Here is a 26749-nt window from a genome sequence, read left to right on the forward strand (position 1 = left end):
GGACCACCACTTTGAGAAGCACTGCTCTACATCATTTATCCCTAATTCAGGTATTGGTCCAAGGCAACTCTTGCCAGTTAGGGCAGGACCCTGATAGTATTAACTTTAGTCCGAATGGGGCACAGAATCAAGGAGTTGTAACTTGTTGGTTCTCAGCTGCTTTTGTTCCTGTGGGGGTGTTGGGGAGAGGAACCATACCATTTTAAGTGCCGCCCTCAGCTCTCTCAGAGCCAGTCATGCTTTCCTTCTCTGCGGGAGGCCCCACAGCCTGACAGGCAGCAGATATTGGAGCACCCAGGCTTACTGTCCTACCCCTTTACTGTGATGCAGCTGGCAGCCAGCTGAGTACAGAAACAAACCTGTTCCTGGGACTGGAGAGATGGTAGAAGCAGCAAGCCATATCTGTTCTCTCCACCCTGTAGTTACTGGCTTCATTTTAAAAATAATAGGACATGGCTCAAGTGTTCTTTTTCAATTCCTAATCCAAGGCACACTATCTTAATACAATGAACCACAAGAATCATCATGTGGAAAATTGTAAGTTGTGACTCTTCTATAGGGTATACAGCTGCAGCTGTTTTGGAACCAGTATGTGCTGGAAACTCTTTCAGAACCTAGCTCCTCCCTTACACAGCATTGTAGCACTGAATTATTTCCACTAGAAACTAGATGCACGTAACAGCAGGAAATAAGATGGCAGAACACAAAGATGATGCATATATGCTCACGTATTTACTCCTTTAGTTCCCCATCTCTCTAATACATGCATTCACACATGACTGGATGCTGATATTTTCAGTTGTTTTATTTTTTTATGTAGTGTGCAATGACTTTCCACATTGTTTTCAGCAAGTTGATAAGGAATTCCTATTTAACACTTCTCTAGATATAACAAGAAGCTTAGTTAGTCACCAAACAGAATCAGTTAAAGAACTATACAGAGTAGCTTCAAATGATTTTTTTTAAATAAAGTTTGGGGAACGATAGTCCTTTTTATAAGGAGTAAAAGAAGTCTATATTTTTTTATCTTGTCACTCACAAAGTGATCTTGTGACCAACATTCTAATATTAGTTGCTGGCCCTTTTCGTACACTTTCAGTAAAATCTGACCTCTCTAAATATAAGAAATTAAGAACTGGCATCAGGCTTCCTTTTATATCAGATATAATTAAGGATGTGGCAACTGTGTTTTGAATTTGATTTCAAAGTGCCATGAGAAAAAACAACCAGAGAAAAGTATGTGTTTGTCAACACATAAATGAGATCAGCCAACATTGCAAGGGCCACAAAAAACAGTTTAAAACCCAAATCGACTACCTATTTTCTTTGATTTTAATTTGTTATATTTGGTGATCAGATCTAGCTTACTGTGTCCAAGAGTCATTCTTTTCTCATCCTTGATGATTTTGCTGTCATTTTGTATTGACACGTCATCTAGTCTATCAAAGTCTGGAACTGTAGCCATCTTTTCTCTTTTTAACTGGTTGTACTGGATAATTAGATCAAGTTTACTGTGACCAAGAGTCTGTCTTTTCTCATCCTTATGCATGTTGATGCTGTTTTCTACTGAGAGAGCATTGGAAACAGCATTGGGCCCTTTCTCCTTAGCAATTGCTCTGTCTGTAACAAAATTATCAGGGAGTAGTCTTGAATTCAGTCTGTGACTTATAGCAGAGTGATGGCATAACTGGTCAATGTTAGTTTTACCGAGTGTCTCATTCTGTGGATGACTGTATTCATAAGAACTTAATATGAGGGGAGAGTCCAATTGCAAGGGTGCCCTACCTGTCATGAGATGAGTCTTATTATATAGCACAGATGTGAAGTCAGCTGAAATGCTGTGACTAGTGTCCAATGGTTTCCAGTCCAATTTAGGGCTACCAGGTATCATAGCTTCTTTTCTTTTTTCACTAATGAAACCAGGAACCAGACTTTGCTTTTCCTGACATTCATTGTATGTGAATCTCTGCAGAAAAGGAGACAACTTTATGGTTGCGATGCTTGCATTTGAGAGGCTGCTTGAGGGGCTGGAATTTTCATTTTCATTCTCATTCATTTGAGCAGGTTTTAAGAGAGATTGGACATTCCAGGAGGTACTGTGAGAAGGAGTGTGGATTCCAGTGTCAGGGACAGAGAAGCAAGTCACAGGCATGGATTCTGCGTACAAACATCGGAACTCTCTGTCAAAATCTGCAACAATTTGGCCTTGGAAATGTGTCACCAGGCTGGTGTGAACTTGGCTGCAAAGCCAGGTGAACCTGCAACAGAAATTTCAACATGACAAAGTCAGTAGAGGAAGGTATTTAGTACCAGTTTAAGGTTTCAATGATTTATGTTCTATTGTATGTCATATTTATAGTATGTTAAATTCAATGATATTATGTTGAGCATAATGAAATTTATGCAAAATAATCATATTAGTCATTGAACTGTGGTACAAAATTCAGTATTTCCTTTGGATTCATTCTTTTAGTAAATTGTATGTGAACATAAACAAATAATCCTGAAATGGAAAGTCTCTTCCAGATACCAGCCACAAATGCTCTTTACATAGTAAGACCAAATCCATTTAACTGCAAGGGAGAAACAGCCACATACACAAATGGTGTATTTGACCCACTTTATTGTGCTTTCAGCAGAATGGAAGGAACACAATCATCCCATTTTTCTAACATGTTCTAACATTGTAATCCACATTTGTCTAAGGTGAAGCTGTATTAAAATGTGATGCTTAATTAAAATCAAATTTAATTCTTGAGGAAAAATGAACCAAATGTTAAGACCTAGCTAATATAAAGGAACACAATTTAGGCATTTAAAAGAATGTTAAAATGATCTAATCAGTTCCCTACCCATAGATCTAGATTATCAACCTACTTCACTATCATCATTGTCATCAGCAATCCTTCACAGTTGAGGATGATCATTTCCACAGATCAAGTAAAGGGCTGTAAATAAATCCAATGATGTCTAAGAAGGCCAATCCTAGAGCTGCAGACTCTCTGGGAAATGCTACAGGGGTGGCTAAAGGGAAGGTCAAACGACAAATTTCTCAGTCTTGTTTCCTTTCCTTCCATTTCTATCATTTTTCTGCCTCCAGAGTAAGATGGTTTTCTTCAAAGTGAGATGTACCTTCTCTGACAAGGTATCACCATGTAATCCTGTGCAAGGCTAGTTTTTCCAGTTTGTGGCGTCAGTTCCACTCTTGTTAATGTTCACCTTGAGGGTGTCCTTGAAGCATTTCCTCTAGCCCCCACGTCCTTTGTCCTTGGCTGAGATGGGAGTATAACAATTGTTTTGGTATACATACATCAGGCAAGTGTAGATAAAACGGGGGCCCTAAATTGAAGCATTTTAAAGGTTTTAAGGTTTTAAAAAACACTGCTTCAATTTAGGGGTGATTAAACACCCGTGTTGTGCATACACCCCGGTGACTTACCTACCTGTCCAGCAGGGAGGGGAGGGTGAGCTGCTGGCAAGCAGATTGATCCCTGGGCTGGGTGGGGCTGGTGCTTCCCACTGTGGTGCCCCCCCCGATGGGACCCACCCACAGGTACCTGGGTCAGGCATTTCCAGGGGGCACCACAGCTGTGGAGAGAAGCACTGGGCCCCCGTACAGCTCAGGCAAGCAGGCAGGCTCTGGGAGGAAAATCAGGCTCACCACTTTTCTTGGGCAGAATGGTTTCCTGGGCTGCTGTCAGGCTGCCTGCAGAGTGATGGAGCTGCACAGAGCCCAGTGCTTCACTCTGCAGCTGCACCCCAAGTCATTTAAGACACATTATGCCGCTGAATTTCCTACAGTGGCTGGAATTAATGCACAATACACCACCAAGGTGTGCAAACACCGATACCATTAAAGTGGTGCAGAAACATTTAGCCTGCTTTAAAGTATTGTGCACACACACCTCTTGTTTCCTCTACACATGGCCACAGTGACCTGTCCACCACAGCTGAAGTTGAATAATCAGTTATTCCATACTGGTGGTAAAATACCAGTGTCTTAATGTATGCATGTGAGAATCCTCCCACTACATGCCAAGGATCTCCCAGAGGTAGCGTTGGTGATGGTGTTTCATATTTTTCAGGGTGTCCCTGTAGGTAACCCAAGCTTCATACCATAAAGAAGAGTTGGGATTACCATAACATTATACAGTAGTTTTGTTCAAGTCCTGCTGTCATGATCATTGAACACACGATGATTCAATCTTCCAAAGGCAGAGCTGAAGCATTGGATCCTATATGGGATTTCCTTGTAGATGTTGGCCTTCTTCGAGAGAGAGCTGCAGAAGAATGCAAAGTGTTCAATATTCTCCAGCTCCTGTCTGTCAATGAGGATCTGTGCTGGGGGAGTTGATTAGCTTGGAGTAGACTGGTGAAGCACCTTGGTTTTTTCAATGTTAAGGGTCATTCCCAGCCACTGCTATGCTTGAAAGAAGCAGTTAAGAGCCATTTGTAGGTCCTCCTCTGTATGTACAGTGCCAGCACAATCATCAGCATACTGAAGTATTGGGTCAGAGTAGGGGCAGACTGAAGTGCTCTGAATCAGAATACAAGGGGGTCGGGGGGGAAAAGGGACTTAATGGTGGGGGTCTACTACAGGCCACCCAACCAGGGGGAAGAGCTGGACCAGGAATTCTCAGGTCAGCTCGCAGAGGTAGTTAAGTCAAGGGATGTGGTTGTGAGGGGGCCAGGGCCCTGAGGGGCCCGGCCCGAGTGGGGAACCCCAGAGTTCCGCCCTGCTTCCGGGTCCGGACCCGGAAGCCCGGCCGGGAACTTAAGGTTTCCCGGAACTTGAACCACGCCGACGCGGGACCGGCGCGGGAAGATAAAAAGGAACCGCCTACCCGAGCAGAGGAGGACGGAGGCTCCAGCGGGAGCCTGCCCCGGGAGCTGCGGAGCCTGGAGCTGCGGAGCCGGGAGCTGTGAGGCCGGGAGCTGCGAGGCCGAGAGCGGCGGAGACAGGTACAGCCGCGCCGGGTGCCACGCGGCGGGAGCCGGCAGCGGCGAGGCCGGGAGCCGGGGAGCCGGCGGCGGCGAAGCCGGGAGCCGGAGGTCCAGAGGCAGCTGGGCCGGGCGCGGTAAAGCCAGGAGCGGCGCAGCACCAGCCTGCAAGGCGGGAGGCGGCGGAGCCAGGGGGCGCAGCAGGCCCCAAAGGGACGAAGCTACCAAAGGGACCAGTGGCCACTGCACCGGAGGAAGCCGGGAAGGGAGGCTCGGTCGGAGGGACCCTCCTCCGGCGGCTGCGGGCCGCTTGGCCGCGGGGAAGACCCGCGGGCAGGGAGGCAGAGCTTGTAGCCCCCCCCCGGGTCTGGAGAGTGAGGCACAAGAGGTAGAGACACCTCAGGACTAGTGGAGCGATCAGCATCAGGGAGACTAGGTGCTGATAGGACTCCTGGTGAGGGCCCAGCAGTGTGGGGTACCCGCCCACTGTGGAGCTAGCATGAAGACAAGGGAGCCCTAACGGAGGCTCCCCACCCCGGAGGACCGGGCGAGGGTGTAGGGGAGGAGGAGCCCTCAGGACCCCTGGACCTTGGAGGTACTGTACCCCACGTGGACTGCCAGCTTCCCGGCACGGGTGAACCCCATATTTCCATCAAGTCGTGGCAGGCGAGAGCGGCGAAGCGGGACGGTCCAACCCGTACCACCTCCTCTCCAGGGGACATCCGGGGATCGGGGTCTCACGGTAAGTGACGCCCCCCCATCCCCTTACAGTGGTCACCATGGGTGACCTAAACTATCCAGACATCTGCTTGGCCAGGTCTGACCGCTCACATAGGTTCCTAGGTGAGTTACAGGACTTCCATCTAACCCAGGAGGTACAGAGTCCCACCATGGCAAATACTTTGTTGGACCTGGTCCTGGCCATGGGCGACGACAGGTTCTCGACCACCTGGGCGATAACGATCATCGCCTACAGGAATTCACCATCCAGCACAGGGTGTCAAATGCCTGCAGCAAGGCAGCAGCCTTGGACTTCAGGAGGGCGGATTTCAATGAGGTAAGAAGACTAGGTCCTGGACGGAAGGGGAGTTGGGAGTCCAGGAAGAGTGGTCGTTCCTTAAGGAGATGATCTTCCAAGCCCAACGGGTGACAATCCCAATGCAGATCAAAGGGGCAGGAGTGCTCAAAAGCCCCCACCAAAAGCTCACCAAAAGCATCCAGGAATGTCTCAAAGCTAAAAGGGAGGTGTACACCCAATGGAAGGAAGGGGTCATCACCAAGGAGGATTATACCTCCATTGTTCGAGATTGTAGGGGGGCTGTTAGGAAGGCTAAGGCAGAGATGGAACTGAGACTAACGACCCAGATTAAAGATAACAAGTCCTTTTTTAAATACCTAAAGGGTAAAAAGAAAGTACCAGGTAACGTGGGGCCTCTGCAGGACTCGCTAGGAAATCTGGTGGTCGCATCAGACAACAAAACTAACTTCTTTAACACTTCCTTTGCTTCCATTTTTCTGAGCAGGGACCAAGTCATCCCCACAGTGGGATTCCCGACAGACCCAGGGGAGGTGCAGGACCTAGTCAGGGAACTTCTGGTAGGACTAAATGTGTTCAAATCAGCAGGCCCTGACGATCTCCACCCCAGAGTGCAGAGGGAATTAGCAGAGGTCATTGCGGGACTCCTGGTACAGTTTTAGGAGCACTCGTCGTGCTCTGGTGAGGTGCCAGAAGACTGGAAAAGGGCCAATGTGGTCCCCATTTTCAAAAAAGGGAGGAAAGAGGACCCAGGAAACTATAGGCCTGTTAGTCTTACCTCGGTCCTGGGGAAGCTCTTTGAGAAAATTATCCAGAAGCACACCTGCAAGGGACCAGCAGAGGAGATCATGCTTGGGGGCAACCAGCATGGGTTCATTAGAGGCAGGTCCTGTCAGACCAACCTAGTGGCCTTCTATGACCAGGTCACAAAAGCCTTGGACGCAGGTGTCGCGGTGGATGTAGTCTTTCTGGACTTTAGGAAGGCCTTCACTGACACTGTCTCTCACTCCATTCTCATTAAAAAATTAGGCAACTGTGGTGTCGATGCCTAAATGGTCAGATGGGTCGCAAATTGACTGGAGGGCCGCACCCAGAAAGTGGTGGTAGATGGGTCATTTTCATCTTGGAGGGATGTGGGCATTCCGGTTCCCCAGGGCTCGGTCCTCGAGCCTGCACTGTTCAACATCTTCATCAGTGACTTGGACAAATGAGTGAAAAGCACCTTGTTCAATTCACAGATGACACTAAGATGTGGGGAGAAGTGGGCATGCTAGAGGAGAGGGACAGGCTGCAATTAGATCTAGACAGGTTACAAGGGTGGGTGCTTGAGAACAAGATGGGTTTCAACACTGACAAGTGCAAGGTACTGCACCTGGGGAGGAAGAACCAGCAGCATACCTACAGGTTGGGGAACTCCCTTCTCATCAGCACAGAGGCAGAAAAGGATCTTGGAGTCACTATTGATTCCAAGATGAACATGGGCTGCCAATGTGAGGACACGGTCAGGAAGGCTAGCCACACCTTGTCATCCATCCACAGGTGCATCTTGAGCAGGTCCAAGGAGGTGATCCTCCCCCTCTATGAGACACTGGTCAGGCCGCAGTTGGAGTATTGTGTCTAGTTCTGGGCACCGCACTTCAGGAGGGATGTGGACAACATGTAGAGGGTCCAGAGGAGAGCCATTCACATGATCGGGGGCAGCAAGGCAGGCCCTATGTGGGGAGGCTATGGGACCTGAACCTGTTCAGCCTCCACAAGAGAAGGCTGAGAGGGGATCTGGTGGCTGTCTACAAACTGGCCAAGGGGGACCAGCAGGCAATGGGAGAGCCCCTGTTCCCCGGAGCACCAGCTGGAGTAACAAAGAATAACGGCCATAAGTTGACTGAGACTAGGTTCAGGCTAGACATCAGGAGGCACTACTTCACAGTCAGGGCAGCTAAGATCTGGAACCAACTTCCAAGGGAAGTGGTGCTCGCTTCTACCCTGGGGGGTCTTCAAAAGGAGGCTAGACAACTACCCAGCCAGGGTTGTTTGACCCCCAGCATCCTTTCCTGCCCATAGCAGGGCATCGGACTTGATGATCTGCAGGGATCTAGGTTTTCCATTTCCCACGGAAAAATGGAGAAAGCCACAGATTCCTGGTTTTTCTCGGAGAAATGCGGCTTTCTCTTTTTAGCAGAGAAATCCACAGAATCTCCACTTTTGCAAAGAGCTCTTGCAGGCTGCCACAGCTCCAGCTTGCAGGAGCCAATTGCAAAAAAGGAAGGAAACCCCCAGCCCTTGCTGGAGGGAGAGGGAGAAGGGGGAGGGTGGGTCCTGAGCCTCTGAGGCAGCCAAGGCTGGGCTCAGGCTCAGACTCACCCTTCGCCCCCACAGCATGGAGGTAAGTGGGGCTGTGGGGCAGGGCTGGGGAAGATAATTTGGGGCTGAGGGAGCGGGGGTGCTGCCAACCCCAAGTGGCACATTGAAGCTGGGAACAGGGCCAGGGGGTGAGGGCAGGGGTTCCCCTCTGTGAGGGCTTTGTGGGAAAGCAATGCCAGGTACAGTGTGGTGGTGCCCGCCATGTGTGGGCCGCACACATGCTGCCTGGCTGCCTGCCTGGGGGAGGGGGAAAGGGAGGCTGGCATGTGACCGGAGCACAGCTCCATGGCCAACGCTACAGCCAGGGCAAGGGATGGAGGCGCAGGGGGGAGGGGGGAGGGTGGGGGCTTGGGCTTGGGCTTGCATGCGGCGCTGCCACTTAGCTGGAGGCCCATGACAGCGGTGATGGCTGCTGCCTCCAAAACCTCCCGCTGCTGCCGCGGAGCCATGCTCGGAGCTGTGTGGCTGGTGACAGCGGCATGGGGTGGGTGGTGGGGCTGGGAATGGCTGTGTGCCACCTGGCCACCACTACCCAGTGCTGAGCCACTGCCGCTGGCCACACAGCTCCGAGCACAGCTCCGTGGCAGCAGCGAGAGGTTTTGTATGCAGCAGCGCTGGCACGGGCAGCCGCTGCCGCTTGCCTGTGGGACTGCCCACGCCAGCAATGATGGCCACTGCATAGAAAACCTCCTGCTGCTGCTGCAGAGCTGTGCTCGGGGCTGTGCAGGCAGCAGTGCAGTGCAGTGTGGTGGTAGCCGGGTGGCATGCAGCCATTCCCAGCCCCACCACTGAGCTGCTCTGCTGCCACTGGCCACACAGCTCCGAGCACGGCTCCACGGCAGCAGCAAGACATTTTCTATGCAGCGGCCATCACCACTGACATGGACAGCCTGACAGGCAAGCAGCAGCAGCCGCTTGTGCCGGCGGTGACTGCGGCTGCCTCCACAACCTCCTGCTGCCGCCATGGACCCATGCTAAGAGCTGTGCAGCTGGCGGCAGCAGTGCGGCACCAGGTGGTGGCGGGGAAGGCTGCATGCCGCCCGGCCATCACCATGTTGCCACTGCTCCCCAGCGGCTGGCCACACAGCTCTGGGCAGAGCTCCACGGCAGCAGTGAGGAAGTTTTGGAGGCAGCGGCAGTCACCACCATCACAGGCCTCCAAATAAGTGCATGCAAGCCCAACCCCCCCGCCTCTGCGCCCCCATCCCTCACCCTGGCTGCAGCGTCGGCCATGGAGCTATGCTCTAGCTGCATGGCAGCCTCCCCCTCCCCCAGGCAGGAGGTATGTGTGCAGCACATGGCAGGCACCGTTACACTGCCCCCCCATATCACTTGCCACAGAGGGGCACCCCAGCCCTCAACCCCTGCCCCTGGTCCCAGCTGCGATGTACCGCCTGGGTCTGGCAGTACCCCCACTCCCTCAGCCCCCAAACGTCTTCCCCAGCCCTGTCCCACAGCACCCAAGCCCCGCTTACCTCTAGGATCCAGGGGCAAAGGGAATGGCTCCATGGTGGCAGCACTTGCCCACAAAGTCCTCCCCACCCTGCATGCAGCTGCCACCACCCCACACTGCCACGGAGCTGTGCAGCCAGTTGGGCATGCCACTGCATGCAAGTCCCCCGTTTCACCCCCGGGCCAGGCGGCACATACGTGGCCCGCACACAGTGGTTGCTACAACACTGCTGCTGTCACGTCCTACACCACTTGCCCATAAAGCCATTCAGGTGGCCGTAGGATGGTAGCACAGGGTGCAGTGGTAGAGTTGCCGTGGCGGCCTCTGTGTGCGAACCTCCTGTCAGGCCGGCTGGCATGTGTGTAGCCCACCGAGTGGCACCCCTGCCTTCACCCCCCGACCCTGCTCCTGGGAGTGGGCACAGGGGCACACTCCCCACTTCTTGATCCCAGCACCTTCCCTTTCCCCCATCCTGCCCCTCCCTTTCCCCCCACACACACTTCCCTGCTGGGGTGGGTGTCAGTGTCTGCGTCTGCATATCTGTGGGTCTGGGGGGCTGTTGCGAGGGGCATCAGGAGGGCTATTGAGACTGTGAGAGGGAGTGCGGGCACCAGCAGCATTGGGAGGGGCTGTGGGGGGCCTTTCATTTTTATCACAGATTTTGAGTTTTTAACCAGAGAATTTGCTGTTTTTAACCAGAGAAAACCAGGATCCCTGATGATCTGCTCAGGTCCCTTCCAACTCTACCAACTATGAAGTTCCACAATCAAGGCCAGAGTAACTTTGATTTTGACACAGAGGTGGGAGAGATTGAAAAGGTTTCCATAGGGCTGTCAATTAATCGCGGTTAACATGTGTGATTAATGCATTAATTAGTGTTCACGTTAATTTTTTGAATGCATTACATTAATTACACTCATGGTTTTGGAGCCCGTGCCCAGGCTTTGCTCCACTGCCATCACCACTGCCTCCAGGCCACCCAGCAGGGCAGCGGTGGTAGTGCAGAGAACTGCAGGGCAGCCTGGTTGTGGGCTTTGGGCTGCTTCTGGGGGAGGGGGAGGAGTGCACATAGACACAGACAAGCAGCTGCATCTTGCATGCAGCCAGGAACAGTCTGGCAGTGTGTAGAGCACCTCCCAGCAAGTAAGTCTTTGTAGGTGTTAATCCTTGCTAATTAACTCATTATCTAGTAGCTGCCAGTAGCTAGGTACTGTGTATTGAGCTGGTCCCTGAGTGAATCATGATTGATTAGTAACACAGTAGCTTAGTGGCTAGGCCTGCAGTAGTTCCTCTGCCCACCCCGTGCCCCAAGAGAGACACAATTGCACAAGCACCCATGTCACAATTTTTGCCTGTCAGCAGCTAGAGGTGCAGGGTCCCAGAACCCCTGAACCTATCTCCTTGACAGCAGGCTTTGTGGCGGCAGTAGGGTCTAGCAGGCCTGCAGCTTTCACCCTACTGTGCCCTAACACACACAGTGTCACCCATGTCACAAGTTTTGCTTGTCCACAGCTTGAGGTGCAGTTTCCCCCAAACCCCTACACTTATCTTAGAGAAAGATCTGTGGATTGTATTAAAAGGAGTGTCACTTGCAAATCAAGGGAAGTAATTCTTGCACTCTATTTAGCACTAGTGAAGCCTCATCTGAGCTAAGTACAGACAGTCAAAAAGCCCGAGGTTGAATTGATTTACTCTTCATCACAGGTTAGTCTAAAATGCAGAGATTGAACCAATATGCAAGTAAACAGTCACTTTTGATTCTGGAAAAGCAGCTACATGCCTGCAGTGGCCCAGGTCAGAAGCAGTGGGGAAGAGCAAGTGGGGCGGGGGGGCACAAGACCATACCTCCCTGCTTGGCTGGAGCAGACAGCTTGGGCCAAGGCTGGCCACCCCACCCTGCAGGGGGCAGGAGGGCTGCAGGGGAGATGCAAAGCATCCTGGGATGCTGGGAGAGTTAACTTGAATCTGCAGTGAATCTGAGAAAAAAGTTCAATAAACTGATTTAATCTAAATTAGTTAAATCTGATACTACATCCATCCAGGTTTATCTTAAACCAGTTTCAGCCATTTTGAAAGCGGTTTATGTGCACTGAACTTCTGTTGGGTTACAGATTTGAACCAGTTTCTGATCCCTTTTACTGGTTTATGTGTAATATCTGTCCCTAGCCCTGAAGTACTGTACTCAGTGTTGAGCACCACACTTCAAAAAGAAAGTGGAAAGTTTGGAAAGATTCGAGCCCAGAGCAACAAAATCATCAGGGGCCTAGAAAGGAAGACTTATGAGAAAGGACTGAAAGAACCAGGTTGTTCAATCTAGGGAAGAGAATACTGACAGGGGATTTGATAACAGTCTTTCAATACCTAAAGAGTGATTATAAAGTGGAAGGAGATGGACTTTTTTCTGTAGACACGGGACAGGACGAGGAGCAGTGCACTAGCTGCAGTAGACGATATTTAGGTTGAGGATTAGAAGGAACTTTATGATTATGAGGGTGGTCAATCACAGGAATAGTCTACCTAGAGAACTCGTGGAACCTCCATCACTGGAAATTTTCAAGAGCAGGTTGACAGTAGGCCTGTGCAAGTTGGTAGCGATCTGATCCGGCTTCAAATCCGGCTGCTTCAGATGGCCACGATCTGATCCAGAGCTCCAGATTGATTTGCCACTTAGATCCAGCCGAAGTGGCTCTGAAGATTTGGAGCCACTTCGGAAATCCGGCTATAGGTTATAATGGGGGATGAATGAAAAATCTGTAACTTTATTTTAGCTCCGATTTGGGTGCAACTTGCAGGGATGGTAGCCTCTGCTGAGAGCATAAAGCCTGCCAAGCTTCAAGAAGCTTGGTGTAGGGGTTTGGGGGGAACTGGACACTGACAGACAGAACTCATCACGTGGGTGGGTGTTTGGGTGACTGCATCTATCTTGGGGCACATGGGGGTTAAATCTAGTGCGGGCCTGAGTGCTGGGCCCTGCCAGGCCATGAAGCCTGCCAGCTGTGTGTGTTGCACTCGGTGAGTCTGTCATCCGGGGCCCTGCACCCCTAGCTGCTGACAGGCAAAAATCATGATGTGGGTGGGTGACATTGAATAAAATAGCTAAGCTAAGCTAAATCCTACCCACTCCTTTGTAACAAGAAAAAGGATCAGGCAAGTTCAACTAGTACTGAACTAGCAAGCCACAATGTCTCAGTGTGAGTGTTTGTCTCTCACAAAGGTCCTGACAGGCACCAAGCTGCGAAAGGGTAGAGAACGCCTCAGAACAGAGGCTTTTACACTGTTTCTAGTCCCACCTCACAGACACTGCCATCCTTCTCACTGGCTACCTACAGATGTCGGTCTTCCCCCCGCTCCCCCTCCCTCTCCCCCTCCCACTCTCTGTCCCTCCCCCACTCCCCCTCCCTCTTCTAATTGTCAATCAAGCTGTCCGAAGCAGGTCTGAAGCATCCGAAGCGGATCCAAAGCACTTTGGATGTTCCGACCTGCTTCAGATAACTTTGCTGAGGCCCCACTTCGAACCGGGCTTGCTGCTTTGGTCGTCAAAGCATCTGAAGTAGAACCGGATCTGAAACAGGATCCAAAGACTCACACAGCCCTAGTTGAGAGACAGTTGGCTGGCATCATTTAATCAGAGATGATCCTACAATGAGCAGGGGCCTGGACTAAATGACCTCATGAAGTCTCTTCCAGCCCTACTTTCCTATAATTCTATATAAAGCTAATAAATACATAAACAAAACAAAATAATTATGTAACATTTCTGATTTATCATTCTGATATTTCTGAGAAACCTAAGCAGGAATGTGAAAAACTTGATAAGTGGGTTAAAAATTCAATGAGATACCCAGGAATTAATCTTATAGAAAAGTATGAGAACCTTCTAAATGCTAATTATTTAACAGTTTGGTCTAAAACAGCAAAATCCTTCAAAGACTGGATGAGGATGGAGATTTCTCTTTCTATTCCAGTGTTTACCTATATGTATACCAGAAAGCACCTTCAAGGTGTAGCAAGCTATTCTCCTGAACTTCAACTCAAAAAATAAAGGCCAAGGATGAGTGCATCAGTATTTACACAGGCCTTGTAAGATGGCAGGTCTTACAGCACCCAAAATAATGGCATGCAATTGCACAGCTCAGTTGAAGGACATTATAACTGATGTGTGAAACCTTAGTCAAAGCTATGGGTTGCTATAGAATGAGAATGGCATCTAGGAAATGGTTTTCTCAGATTTACGTCAGATGAGAGAGAAATTCAAGTGAAAAAACTTAAAGATCATCCCTTTATGCAAACTACCTTGTGATCCCTAAATCAATATTAAAAGTTGCTTTCTCCTCACCCGAACCATTACCTTTGTTAAAAATACAGAATTCTTCCCTAGAGCTTCTCAAGCAGGCAACCCTGGGTTGGGCTGGGTTGTGGCTAAAGCAGCAGCTGTTATTTTTTCCACCCCTGCCCTCCCAAGTTTATACCAGGGGCTGCTGTTCCAGTCACCCTGCCCTAGTTACACTTCTGGCTGCCCTGATTATGCCTGTCAGTTACCCTATACACACTTTCCAGGGTAATATATCAACCACTTCCCTTATAAAATGGTTTAGTATTATCTCTGTCTACAGCCTTAGAAAACTTGGTAATAATGACTTTTTGACACAATGTCTCACACAGTTGAGGTGGTAAATGAGTCTCACCTGTAGGTACCAGTGAGAACTTGATCACAATCTATTAAGACAAAGTTCTCCAGCACTTGACCTCCAAATTTCTTGCCTGCTTTGCTGTAGTATATATCGCCACTTGCATATCGGACTCTCATGTTCTGAAACCAAAGGAAGAAACATGGTATGAGTATATGCATTGAATGGAATCAGCTTGAACAAAATGAGTTTCCTTTTCCTTCTCACCAGACTTATTTATTAAAGGTAAACTGCTAGATTAGTTGTCTGAGGTGGCATTTCTGGTCCTGAAGGAAGGTTCGCAAAAAGGTGTAAAATATTAACAAGTTTCTGCATTCCATTGTGTAAGAGCATATTCTGTCACATACTTATGCATATGTATTTATGCAATTAAATAAATGCACAGAAAATTATTAATACATAATGATCTAGTCTGAGAAATCTTGGAAAATCCTGTCCTTATGGATTGATTATAAATTCATACCATTTCCCTTCCAGATTCCTTATAAAAAATTTGAATAGCACTGAGTTATTAACCCTGTAGAACCCATCAGAAACACCTCAAATATGGATGAATCCCCATTAATCTTAAAACCATATTATGAGATTAATCAATTTGGCATTATAATCTATTTTACATGTCCCAAAAAAGACTTGCAAACAAATTAAAGATATACTCCATAGAAATCAATTATGGTAGGAAGCCTTGCTGATTCAGCCCAGGACTGATGGGATGACCGAGAAAACAGTTTCAGTGAAGTAACCATAATACAGCTCTGCTCCTACAGCAGAGATGTCACTGCTTTCCTAAGTCTCCTTGCAGTACCCAAAATCCAATGTCAAAAGGAAAAGGATGCTTGACAGAACCCAGTCTTCAATGGTGCTTGTACATGCCATGGCATTTAATCCTCATTAATTTAAAGAGCTTTAAAAAATTTAACCTGCATTATTTTGGTGCGTTTGTATTTTCATGCCACGGTCTTTCAAACAAATTAAGTCCCACGTGTAATTCCTCCCAGATTCCAGCATGGGGAGCCAAATACCAGTCTACCCCCAGTAATGTCTTTCTTAATGAATTACAGCAAGAGGGGCATGTTCACCAGTAAGCCAGCCTTCACAGTCCCTGCCCTCTGGTCCCCACTAGGAATCTCACACTAAGTTGCCCCCCCACACCAGGCCACAGTCACCCCAAAACCCTGCCACTTGCACCCACTTAGGCTTGGTCCAGTCTCCCAGTAAAGTGACTCCATGGTGATCCTGACGCCAAGCCGTATGAATCATCCACTCCCCGCCCTTTCCCTTCCCCCATGTTGCAAAGTAATGAAATCATATATATGATTCTTTTTAACTGCATATATCATATCAGACATATATGAGGGTGAGAGTAGCGGGTGCTGCCCCAGGTAGTTGGCGATTGTAGCTGATGGTGGTGATGAGGTGGACCAGTGTGTGGGTGTTTCATGTTTTGTGTTGTGCTGCTGAAGCAAATGTGTGCCATGAATGCTTATTAAAAATAAATGGTATACTAATAGTACAGTGTTTTGGGGAGTGGAGGTGTGGGTGGTGTCAAATCTGCCAGCTGTTAGTTTTTTGGGTTTTAGGACTACATTTCCCAGCATTCCCAAGATGCCCAGGCTTGGAACAATTTCCATGGGGATTCCTCAAAGAGGCTGCTTCCCCAACTCCCCTTTCCTGCCCATGTGACACCGTGAATACCTGCCACCTTTTCTGTTTGCTTAGCGCAGCATACAGCTTTTGGAGGGATATTGTGAAATGTTGTTGAAATGGTGGGTTGTCAGTGGGGTGGAATATTGACCCTCCCCCCCACTGCCCCACACACTCGTAACCCAGACTCCTGCAGGCTGCTAATACCACTTACGCCCCATCCGCACCCCCACAGCTAGCAACGAGAGGTGTAATTAACCCTTTCACAGGATTTGATTTAGGCTGGCTATGTGGTGGTGTGTAATGATCAGGGATCCTGGTTTTCTCTGATTTAAAAAAATCTCCAATTTTCGGTTAAAAAAAGTAACCCCAAATCTACATTTTTCTGTGGATTTGGGGTTACTTTTTTAATTGAAAAATGGGGATTTTTTTAAAAACAGAGAAAACCAGGATCTGTGGTAATGATCCCCCCCACCCTGCACCCCCAGACCGCCCCAGTCCACCTACCCCAGTCTACCTCCCCCCATGCCCTGCTCATCCTCCACCCCCAATCCACTACCTTCCCCCACACACTCCTGCAGACAGACCCATTTGTTTATGTTGTAAATAGCAAAAAAAATTATTGTAATCAAGAACAACCACTGCTACTTGTTGTCAGCATCTGTGGCGGGTCAGTAGGGGGCAATCCTCCGTTGAGCCGCCCACCTCCCTGCGCCCGCCCACCTGCCAGGCTCCGAATGCCTCCCTAGGGGTGCCTTATGTCCGGCCTGACCCCTTCCTGGAGCACATACGCTAGCCTGGGGGTAACATCGCTGCTACCACCCCAAGAATGGACTCACTCCCGGCCCTGTGTTCTTGGGGAAACACAGGCCTAATGTCCTACGGGTACTCAACCCAGTACAGGCACTTGGGGCACTTCCCCAAGTCCGGGGGCAAAAACTACAGTCTCCCTTAGTCCACAGACCTAAGGGGTCTCTTAGGCATAATTTAGACCCACCCCTCAATAAGTCTCCTACACCGGTCACAAAGGAAGACTTTATTGGTTACAGGGGTAGGGTGAAAATAGGGTAAAGATTGAGCAATATCCTAGAAATCCTAAAGAGCAAACAGTCTGGCTGAGGTAGCCTTTTGATCATGCATCTGAGTTACTGCCAGCTAGATATCTAATCAGATCTTGAGTAGCTTACTCACAAGCATCATCCAGAGGCTGGTGAAGCTTCCCCTCTGGAGGCAGGAGGTTTCTAGCTCGTGAGTTTGGGGGAGAGAGCCAATTTAGATGGTAAAGCTTCTCTGTGTCCCCTACATGGCTGCTGCCTCACCTCATGGCCGAAGAGACTGCCTCCTCACCCGTCCTAACTTATATAGCCCCTGTGACCTCATTCACCTGGTCCAGTGGAGGCCAGCCCCAGTTGGCTGTCAGCCAACCAATTTGAAATACATCACCTGTTACCAGGCAGATTCCAGCCCACCAGATAGATGCCCCTCACCCAGGTACCAGTCACGTAGGCAGAAGGAGCAGGTTTCCCCCCTCCCTGAGGAATGCAGCCAGCTCAAGTTACCTAAAGAGACAGGGTAAGGGTGTGGTCTCCTCTGCTGAGCCCACCCTACTCAAATGGTCACAGCACAGAGATTTTATCACATTGTCACAAGGCAGAGATTTTGGGGAGAAACCAAGGTGGCTTTCTGCCACAGCATCCATATCCATAATATGTGCTGCCAGGCAATCCCGCACAAGGGTTGCCCAGCCAGCTTCTCTTTGTGGATATGTCTTCAGTCCCTGTGCTGCTGCCCAGCCACATCTCTGTCTAGCTGCTGCCTGTCGCACTTCATCAGCCCATGACTCACTGAAAAACTCTCCGGGAGTCTTACAGATGTTGTGCAGCATGCAGGCTGCCACTACAAAGGCCGTGATATTTTCTGACTCCAGCCTGAGCCAGCAGTTAAGCGCCCTCCATCATGATTTCAGTCAGCCAAAGGCACATTCAATGGCCATCCTGCATCTGCTCAGATGCAAGTTGAAAAGCAGCTTCTGCAGGTCCATAATATTCACCCCATAAGGCTTCATGAGCCAGGGCTTTGGGGGGGGTAAGCAGCATCTGCTATTATAAGTGGGGGAATGGCAACACCATGGATCACTGTCTTGGGGACAGTGCATAGTGTCCTTTCTCCATGAGGCCAGGCAGGGGAGAGTTTTTGAATATACGCATGTCGTGCATGCTGCCAGCCCGCAGAAATGCTGACCCAGTAAAAATGTTCATGAACCATCCCTGGTGTGGTCCACCGCGGCTTGTAGGATCATGGAGGCAACTCCTTTCCTGTTTGTGAAAGACTTCCCCCTCCCCAAAGCAGACCGCACTGGTATGTGAGTGCTGTCTAAAGCCCCTATGCAGTTAGGGAACCCCATGGCATTGAAGCCATCTGTGACTTCCTGAGGATTCCTGAGGCAAATAAAGTTGTTTGCCATGACATCCTGCAGCAGCTGGCATACCTTGTGAGTCACCAGCCCAGCCGGGCAGGGAGCCACACCAAACTGGTTCGCGATGCAGCAGAGGCTGGATGGGATGGCCAGTTTCATGATGACCATGGCAACCCTCTTGTCTGGCAGGATCGCCCGACACATATTAGTGTCCTGCTTCACAATTTGTGGCCCTAGCATCAAGACAATATGATAAAATGTTCTCCCTGGTCATTTGGAACGTCTGCAGCCACTGCTGATCATGCCAAGTGGTCAGCACGATTCTCTCCTACCAGTCCAAGCTGCTCTTGCAGACCCAGACCATGAGGTTGCTGCTCCTGAGGTTTATCCACAGAGCCCAGTCAGCTTCCATTTCTTTGCATGCCTCTTGGTTGTCCCACTCCACCGCATATCTTGATCCCCTTTTTTGTGAGGTGCCTGTACATGCAGGCATCTCCTCATCACAAGCTTTGAGCAACACTATTGATAAATATGCTGCTATTGTTATCTCCACCTGCATGTCTTGTATTAATTTCAAGGTCATCAACAGGGTAATCAGCAGCACTATCACCTCCTCCTCCTCCTTCTCTTCCTCCTCCTGCTCACCCATGTCCTCCAGATTCTCCATGTTGGAGAAGTCTTCACTCCGTTCTTCCCCATTTTCCACTTCCCACTCCTCACACATTTTGTCCTGAATCTCCATTTAGTCTTCCTCCATCGTCAGCCACTTCTCAGATCAGCTGCTTCTCAGATCACCACCACCACCACCAAGCGGGGTGAGGGGAGGGGGGGGATTGTGGTCTAGAGCTCTGTCTAGCTGCATTCAACCAATGACCACTGCATTTTAACTCTTATCTGCATTTCAACAAGTAAGCCCAGGGCACTGGGTATTTGCACAACCTTTGTTTGGTGGGGGGTATTGGTGTTCACTATGGTGAGCATAGTTGTCAGGTGCTTCCTGGCTAAAAAAACAAGGTCCTCTCAGAAAAAAAACATTTCCCCTGTTAGGTCATCCACAGCGTATGAAATTTAGAAGTCATGTTTTGGATACACAGGATCTCATCATTTTGAAACTTGTGCCCGCTCTACTGAGCATAGGGCAAAAAAGTAAGTACCCTGAGATAAGAAAAAAGTTATAATGGAAATGTTCAGATGCATCAAGTCTTTGTTCAAGACAACCGTCATCAAGTTTTCAAAGATTTAATTCTTCAGTGAGATGGATAAAATTTTGCCACAGTGCTCTCGTGTGAATATAGGACCAGACAAACTGAGCCAGTATCAGCTGAATACTTTAGTGAGGTCAGCAAAAACAGTCTGTGCTTCTCTAGATGAGAATGAGGTAATGAGATTGGGGTGATGTCTTTTCCTAATGTTAATCAGTAACAACAACAACAACAACAATAATAATAATAATAATATCTGATGTGGCTGCCTTTGTTGGCTTCCCTCCTTTGCAGGTGCCTTTCTCTGGTGCCTGCCCAAAGATCTGAGGTACTGGACTGGGTGCCTATTTCCTAATGATTGTGCTCTGCTGTGTCTTCTGAGAACAATGAGCCCAAGTAATTCTATCTAAAATAATTATTGGATTAATAATTATACTAGTAATAATCGTAACTGATAATAACAATACTCTTTCCACTGTGTCTTAGTAATGATTGTGCTTCTTTGTAAGTTTGTGGAGCGCAACCATCTCTGATCTATCTGGTCAGCTTGCTCAAGTTGGGGTGGTGGGAAGCCAGGCCTGCTTCTAGTTGAGGTCGTACCTTTCCAAACATTCAAATTCATACCTACACCCTAGCAAGCAAAGTTCTTATCAAGGGACTATTGCTATAAATAAGCATTCCACCTTGACTGCTGTTCTCTATGCCAAATATTAAACAGCCTGGTGGGTCTTAGCACCCAGGGTGGTGGGCGAGTCCAAGTCCAATAAAGCCAGTTCTCACTGAAGGATTCTCTTTCTCCCCCACCCCCCCTTCCCAAATGGCTGGTGGGTCTGGGCTTAGCACCCAAGGCCCTCACTCTTCCCCCCTGCCCAGCAAGTCTTAGCACCCAGGGTGGTAGGCGAAGGCCCTCACTCCTGCCCACTGTCTGGTGGGTCTTATCACCCGAGGCCCTCCCTCCTACAAGATGCCTGGTGGGTCTCATTGCCCAAGGGGGTGGGTGGAGAGAATTGATCAGATTCAAATTTGATTGATTGATTCAAATTCATACATAGCTTCATACATACATTGTAATCAAGCACAATTCTGATCAATTCTAAAAGGGCATCTTTAGTGACATCAATACCTATCGCCATAAGCAATTTCAATTTACTGTGATTTAGCAATCCAATTACACTGACTCTAAACAAGCCACATTCTCAGGGCCTGCTTCTTGTTGAGGTCCAAGCTTTGCATACTTTCACATGTATACAGAGTTATAAGCTTATTAGTATTAGCACCATTATTGAAGGCTTACCTTGTAATTTTTCAATGGGTGCTGGCTACAAAGCCTATTACTAAGCTTCCCTTGTTGAGGGCATCTTTAGTGACATCAATACCTATCACCATAAGCAATTTCAATTTACTGTGATTTAGCAATCCAATGATACTGACTCTAATCAAGCCACATTCTCAGGGCCTGCTTCTAGATGAGGTCCAAGGTTTGCATACATTCTAACACATACATACATACATACACGCTAATCAAGCAACAATCTCATCAAGGCACCCTTTCTTCCCTCTCTTCCCAAATGCCTGGTGGGTCTGGTCTACACTACTTAACTATTACTATTATATACACTATATACACTATACACCATGTACTATTATTCACTATATGCTATTAAGTTATGCAAATGACACTGTAGAACGAAGTTCATGGGGTCACCTGCCTGCTCATTGTCAGCATCTGGTAATCATTAGAAATAATCACAGTACAATGGGAGCTAGCCCCCCCGCCCCCCGCCTTTCCCCGTCTTCCGTGAGCCACATCACCTGTCTTGTGTTAACTTGTGTTATTAGTCTCTGCCCTGCAGGGATACTTTCCTCAAACTACGGGGTACCACTGCCCAAATGGTGTTGGGTTCCTCTATCTGCTGAATTTCCTGCAACATTGGCTGGCTGACACTTTGAATGCTTGAATTTCTAAAAATGTAACTCAATTGTGGTTTTGCTAATGAGAAAAAAAGATGCTGGGTGCAGTGTTCCTTTTTAAAATTTTGTTTATACCCAAATTTTTTTACTTCAATGTATTTCACTACTTGGGCTCAGTGTATTTTCAAGGTACAAAGGAGCACAAAGTCATTTATGGGTGCTGGGTGAGAAATGGCTGAGTGTTGGGTGCTCTGTTCACTTCGGCCAGCAGGTACAGCAAAAGAATTGGAAATTTTTGGTACTGGGGCATGAATGACACGTGCCTCCTGAGGCTACGGGGGCATGGCGACCCCCTGCAGGTGGCGGGGGCAGCGGTGTCGGTGATGGGGAGTGGCAGCAGCGAGCAGGGGCTGCCTGCAGGCGGCCACGGTGATGTCAGCAGTGAGGGTGGGCCGAGTGGGGACTGCCTGGAGGCGGCTGCAATAGTGTTGGTGGTGGGGGTGGGGCTGGTGAGCAGCGAACGCCACTGTTGGTGGCAGCAAGCGGGGACCACCTGCAGCCACTGGAGGACTCATTGGTGGCAAGGGGGGCAGCGACCACCCACAGAACCTGGCAGCTGTTTCAGTGGTGGCCAATCTCAGGGAGGGCATATGCCCCCCTGTGCTCCCCCTACACATTGCCTATGTATTGGGGTATTGTGTTTTCCTAACATAGTGGGCTGCCTATTTCCTAATGATTGTGCTTTTTTGTATGTTGTGAATACAATGAGCCCAAGGAATTCTGTTTACAGTAATGATTAAATTAATAATTATACTAGTAATAATTGTAACTGATAATAACAATACTCTAGCCACTGTGTCTTAGTAATGATTGCACTCCTTTGTAGCTTGTGGAGCACAGCCAACTCTAGTCTAGTCAGCTGCCTCAAGTTGGGGTGGTGGGTGGGCAGGCAGACAGGCCTGCTTCTAGTTGAGGTGAGACTTTTTCCTACATTCTAACACTTAAATAAGTACTTAATTCATACATATATGCTAATCAAGTGACAGTCTCATCAAGGAGCTGTCTCTTCCCTTCCTCTCTCTCTTCCCAAATGCCTAGTGGCTCTGGTCTTCACTATGTAACTATTACTATTATTTACACTATATACAGTATACATCATTTACTATTATACACAGTACATTATACTCTATTATTACACTATTATTAAGACTTTATTGAAGCATTATTCAAGGCTTAAGCTTGTAATATTGGAATTGGTTCTGGCCATAAAGCCAGCTACTGAGCTTCCCTTGTTGAGGGCATCTTTAGTTTAAAATCAAGGCCTATCACCATAGGCAATTTCAGCTGTGATGTGAAGTAACATTTTAATTTATTGTGATTTAGCAAAATCTGTCAGTTATACACAGTATGCCAACCACTATTATACGCTATACAGCCTTCCTGGTATCAGGGCCTACCTGCTTTAAGTTTCATAGTTTCACAGTTGGTAGGGTCAGAAGGGACCTTAGCAGAGTTCAACCCCCTGCCATGGTAGGAAGGAGTACTGGGGTCAAACAACCCCGGCAAGGTGTTCATCTAGCCTCCTCTTAAAGACCCCCAGGGTAGGATCCTGCACCACTTCTCTTGGAAGTTGCTTCCAGATCCTAGCCGCCCTGACAGTGAAGTAGCGCCTCCTGATATCTAGCCTGAATCTACCCTCTGCCAGCTTGTGATCATTATTTCTTGTCACTCCTGGGAGTGCTTGGAGGAACAGGGACTTCCCCAATGCCTGCTGGTCCCCTCTGACTAGTTTGTAAATGGTCACTAGATCCCCCCTCAGCCTTCTCTTTGGAGGCTGAACAGGTTCAGGTCCCGTAGCCTCTCCTCATAGGGTCTGCCCTGCTGCCCTGATCATGCGAGTGGCCCTCCTCTGGACCTTCTCCATGTTGTCCACATCCCTCTTGAAGGGCGGCACCCAGAACTGGACGCAGTACTCCAGCTGTGGCCTGACCAGTGCTGCATAGAGGGGGAGGATCACCTCCTTGGACCTGCTTGAAATGCATCTGTGGATGCATGACAAGGTACAGTTGGGCTTCCTGACTGCATCCCCACACTACCAGCCCATGTTCATCTTGGAGTCAATAATGACTCCAAGATCCGTTTCTTCCTCTGCACTGGCAAGAAGGGAGTTCCCCACCCGGTAGGTATGCTGCTGGTTCTTCCTCCCCAGGTGCAGCACCTTGCACTTGTCAGTGTTGAAACCCATCCTGTTCTCATCCGCCCACCCCTGTAACCTGTCTAGGTCCAGTTGTAGCCTATTCCTCACTTCTAGTGTGCCCACTTCTCCCCTTCTTAGTGTCATCTGCGAATTTGAACAGGGTGCTTTTTACCCCCTTGTCCAAGTCACTGATGAAGATGTTGAACAGTGCAGGCCTGAGGATCGAGCCCTGGGGGACCCCACTGCCCACATCCCTTCAGGTAGAAAATGACCCATTCACCACCACTCTCTGGGTGCAGCCGTCTAGCCAGTTAGTGACCCATTGGACTGTGTAGGTGTCGACACCACAGTCCCCCAGTTTCTTAACGAGCATGGGGTGAGAGACAGTGTTGAAGGCCTTCCTAAAGTCCAGAAAGACTATGTTCACTGCTACCCCTGCATCTAAGAATTTGGTGACCTGGTCATAGAAGGCCACTAGGTTGGTCTGACAGGACCTGCCTCTAATGAACCCATGTTGGTTGCCCCTAAGCATAATCTCCCCTGCTGGCCCCTCGTGGACATGCGCCAGGATAATTCTCCCAAAAAGCTTGCCCAGAATCGAGGTATGACTGACTGGCCTATAGTTTCCTGGGTCCTCCTTCCTTATATTTTCAATCACCTCTATATATTGAGTGTCTAATTGGCACTCATTCTTAAAACAACAAGCCCTTTTCTGTTTCTACTTTGCCATGTTGCTTCTATGTCCTCAAATGTATGTTCAGATTCTTTTTCCTGCCTCATGGTAAACTGGCCACAGAGGGTCCTGAAGGGCAAAGAAGTGGCCTGGTAGTTTGTGGCCCAGCTGGGTAGAGCAGAGCAGCAGACTGAGAAAACTCCAAAGAGATTGTCCACACCAGTATATGTCTTGGGGGCGGGTCTGCCATTCAGTGTCCACCTGCATTATTCAGCATGTTTCTGGAATGGCAATGGCAATTATAAGAAAGGAAGGTTACCTCTGAAATATTAAAGTGTTAAGAAGAGGTGTCACACTCCAAACACAGTTGCAAACTTACCATTTTGGTGATGTTGCTGTGCTCCGCAATTTTGAATACCATGGTGGGTGCAGTGGGTGGAAGGCATGGTGGCAGGAGCACATACAGAACCTCTGATGGTGGTATGGGTATGACCACTAGCAGAGGGTAGTAAACAACAGTAATTGGCAATATGGGTTGCTCCTCCATTTCTTTCTTTCTGTATTAAGTATTCCTTATTAAGTATTCTGTGTTCTTTATGTATTAAGTACTAAAGTAACTAACAGAGATGGCCCCTGCATTGTGCCCTGGCTGCCTGCAGTTAGCTGTGGGAACAGGGGGAGGGAGGGAGGAAGGGATGAGCAGGAGCCAAAAAATAAATAAATAAATAATAACATCAGAAAATAATAGCAGCACCTACTGGCCAAAGGCCTGAACTACAAAAATAGCACAACACTACCGTTTGGCAAAAGAAAGTAATTGCATGTCTTTGAGTCGCTTGATGTTTACACACCATGAATCCATAGATACAACAATGTAATCAGCAGCGACACAAACTAAACTATGTCTGAGAAGTTTTACTTTGATGCACCAAAAAGACTTTTAGACATTCAGGAAATCCCACCTGTGCAAACAGAAATGCAGTTGCAGCAACATAAATGACAAATCTTGTGGCGTGTACAAAGGCCCCAAAAGACCTCCAATAATAATTTTGGACTCTCATGTTTCACCAGTGGTTGAAATCAGGAACACCAGCTGCTCCACCAAAGTATGATATGAGCAGGTGCGGTGGGGTATCACAACATCCCCAGCAATGCTGAACACCCTCTCTCTTTGAACAATGGTCAGTGGACAGGACAGGTGCTGCCGGGCAACCATGGCCAGATCCTGCCACATCTGGCTGCGGTTTGCCCAGTAGGCCAAGGAGTCATAGTCAGGTGGCTCGACATCCTCAGCAAGATAGGTAGCCACCAAAAACTTGGCGCTACCTGCCCAAGGCTGGGGTTTGGACCCCAGCATTGAAGCCATGCCAATGGCCCACATTGGCAGCGGCTGGCGTGGAGGAGACTGGCCAGTGCTGGTGCTGAGAGAGCTGGCACAGGAAAGTGGATCCCTCTCTTCCACATCCCCTTGCCTCTGCACTTTGGCCTCCCTGACTTTGTTCAACAGCACTTGCATCCAGTGATCAAGGGTTTGGGACTGCCAGTGCACATGCTCCCCTTCACCCTCAGGTTGCACATGCCCACCAGCATGTGGACCATACTGGATCGCAAGGGAGCCAGCCATCTCCTGATGCCCTCCTTCAGCCACCTTACCAGTGACTGCATGTCTTGCTAAGGGTCTTGGTGGCCTCAAGGAAGGGCTTGCGGACCACCAATATCTGGGAGATGGTATCCCACTCAGCTCTGTTCAGGGGGCTGCTGATCCCAATCTCCCCAAGCAAAGCCATCTCATGGATGGTCTTCTGTTGCTCCACCAGCCTTTTGAGCATCAGGTATGTGGAGTTCCACTGAATCTCCACAGCCTGCATGACTCTATGCTGCGGTATGCTCAGTTCTGCCTGTTTCTCCATAGCATCTTGCCCCGCTTGATGCTGCAGTGGGAGTAGTCCACCACCTTCCTACATTTCAAAATCAGCTGGCTTGTAGCAGTACTGGTGGCGGCACCATCACCAGCACCCTTGTCCCCCTCTAAGGCATCCCTCACTATAAGGTGCAGCCTATGTGCTACACAGCAGATGCCAACAAAGTTGGCATCACGGACAGCCTTCACCATATTGGCCCCGTTGTTGGTGACCATGAACCCACAGGTGAGCTTGGCCTACCCAATGAGCCACCCCTGCACCATGCAGTTCATGGCCCCCATAATTTCCCTTGCTGTACGGGACTC

At 48.8% G+C, this 26749-nt stretch overlaps 1 protein-coding gene across 1 annotated transcript in view; it reads right to left on the reverse strand.

Annotated features, from left to right (window-relative positions):
* Nucleotides 1–702: 702 nt before the first annotated feature.
* The window catches only part of SACK1C (scaffolding CK1 anchoring protein C), a 47080-nt gene continuing 21033 nt past the window's right edge, over nucleotides 703–26749 (reverse strand). Inside the window, exons 3-4 of the mRNA XM_090065264.1 lie at nucleotides 14477–14601; nucleotides 703–2258 (exon numbers count right to left, since the gene is read on the reverse strand). Of these exons, the coding sequence (XP_089921390.1) occupies nucleotides 1298–2258; nucleotides 14477–14601 (1086 nt within the window). The 3' untranslated portion in view covers nucleotides 703–1297. The remainder of the gene's footprint in view (nucleotides 2259–14476; nucleotides 14602–26749) is intronic.

Source organism: Crocodylus siamensis, chromosome 10 (assembly GCF_052110815.1).
Source record: "Crocodylus siamensis isolate JL-2025a chromosome 10, ASM5211081v1, whole genome shotgun sequence".
Taxonomy (NCBI): domain Eukaryota; kingdom Metazoa; phylum Chordata; order Crocodylia; family Crocodylidae; genus Crocodylus; species Crocodylus siamensis.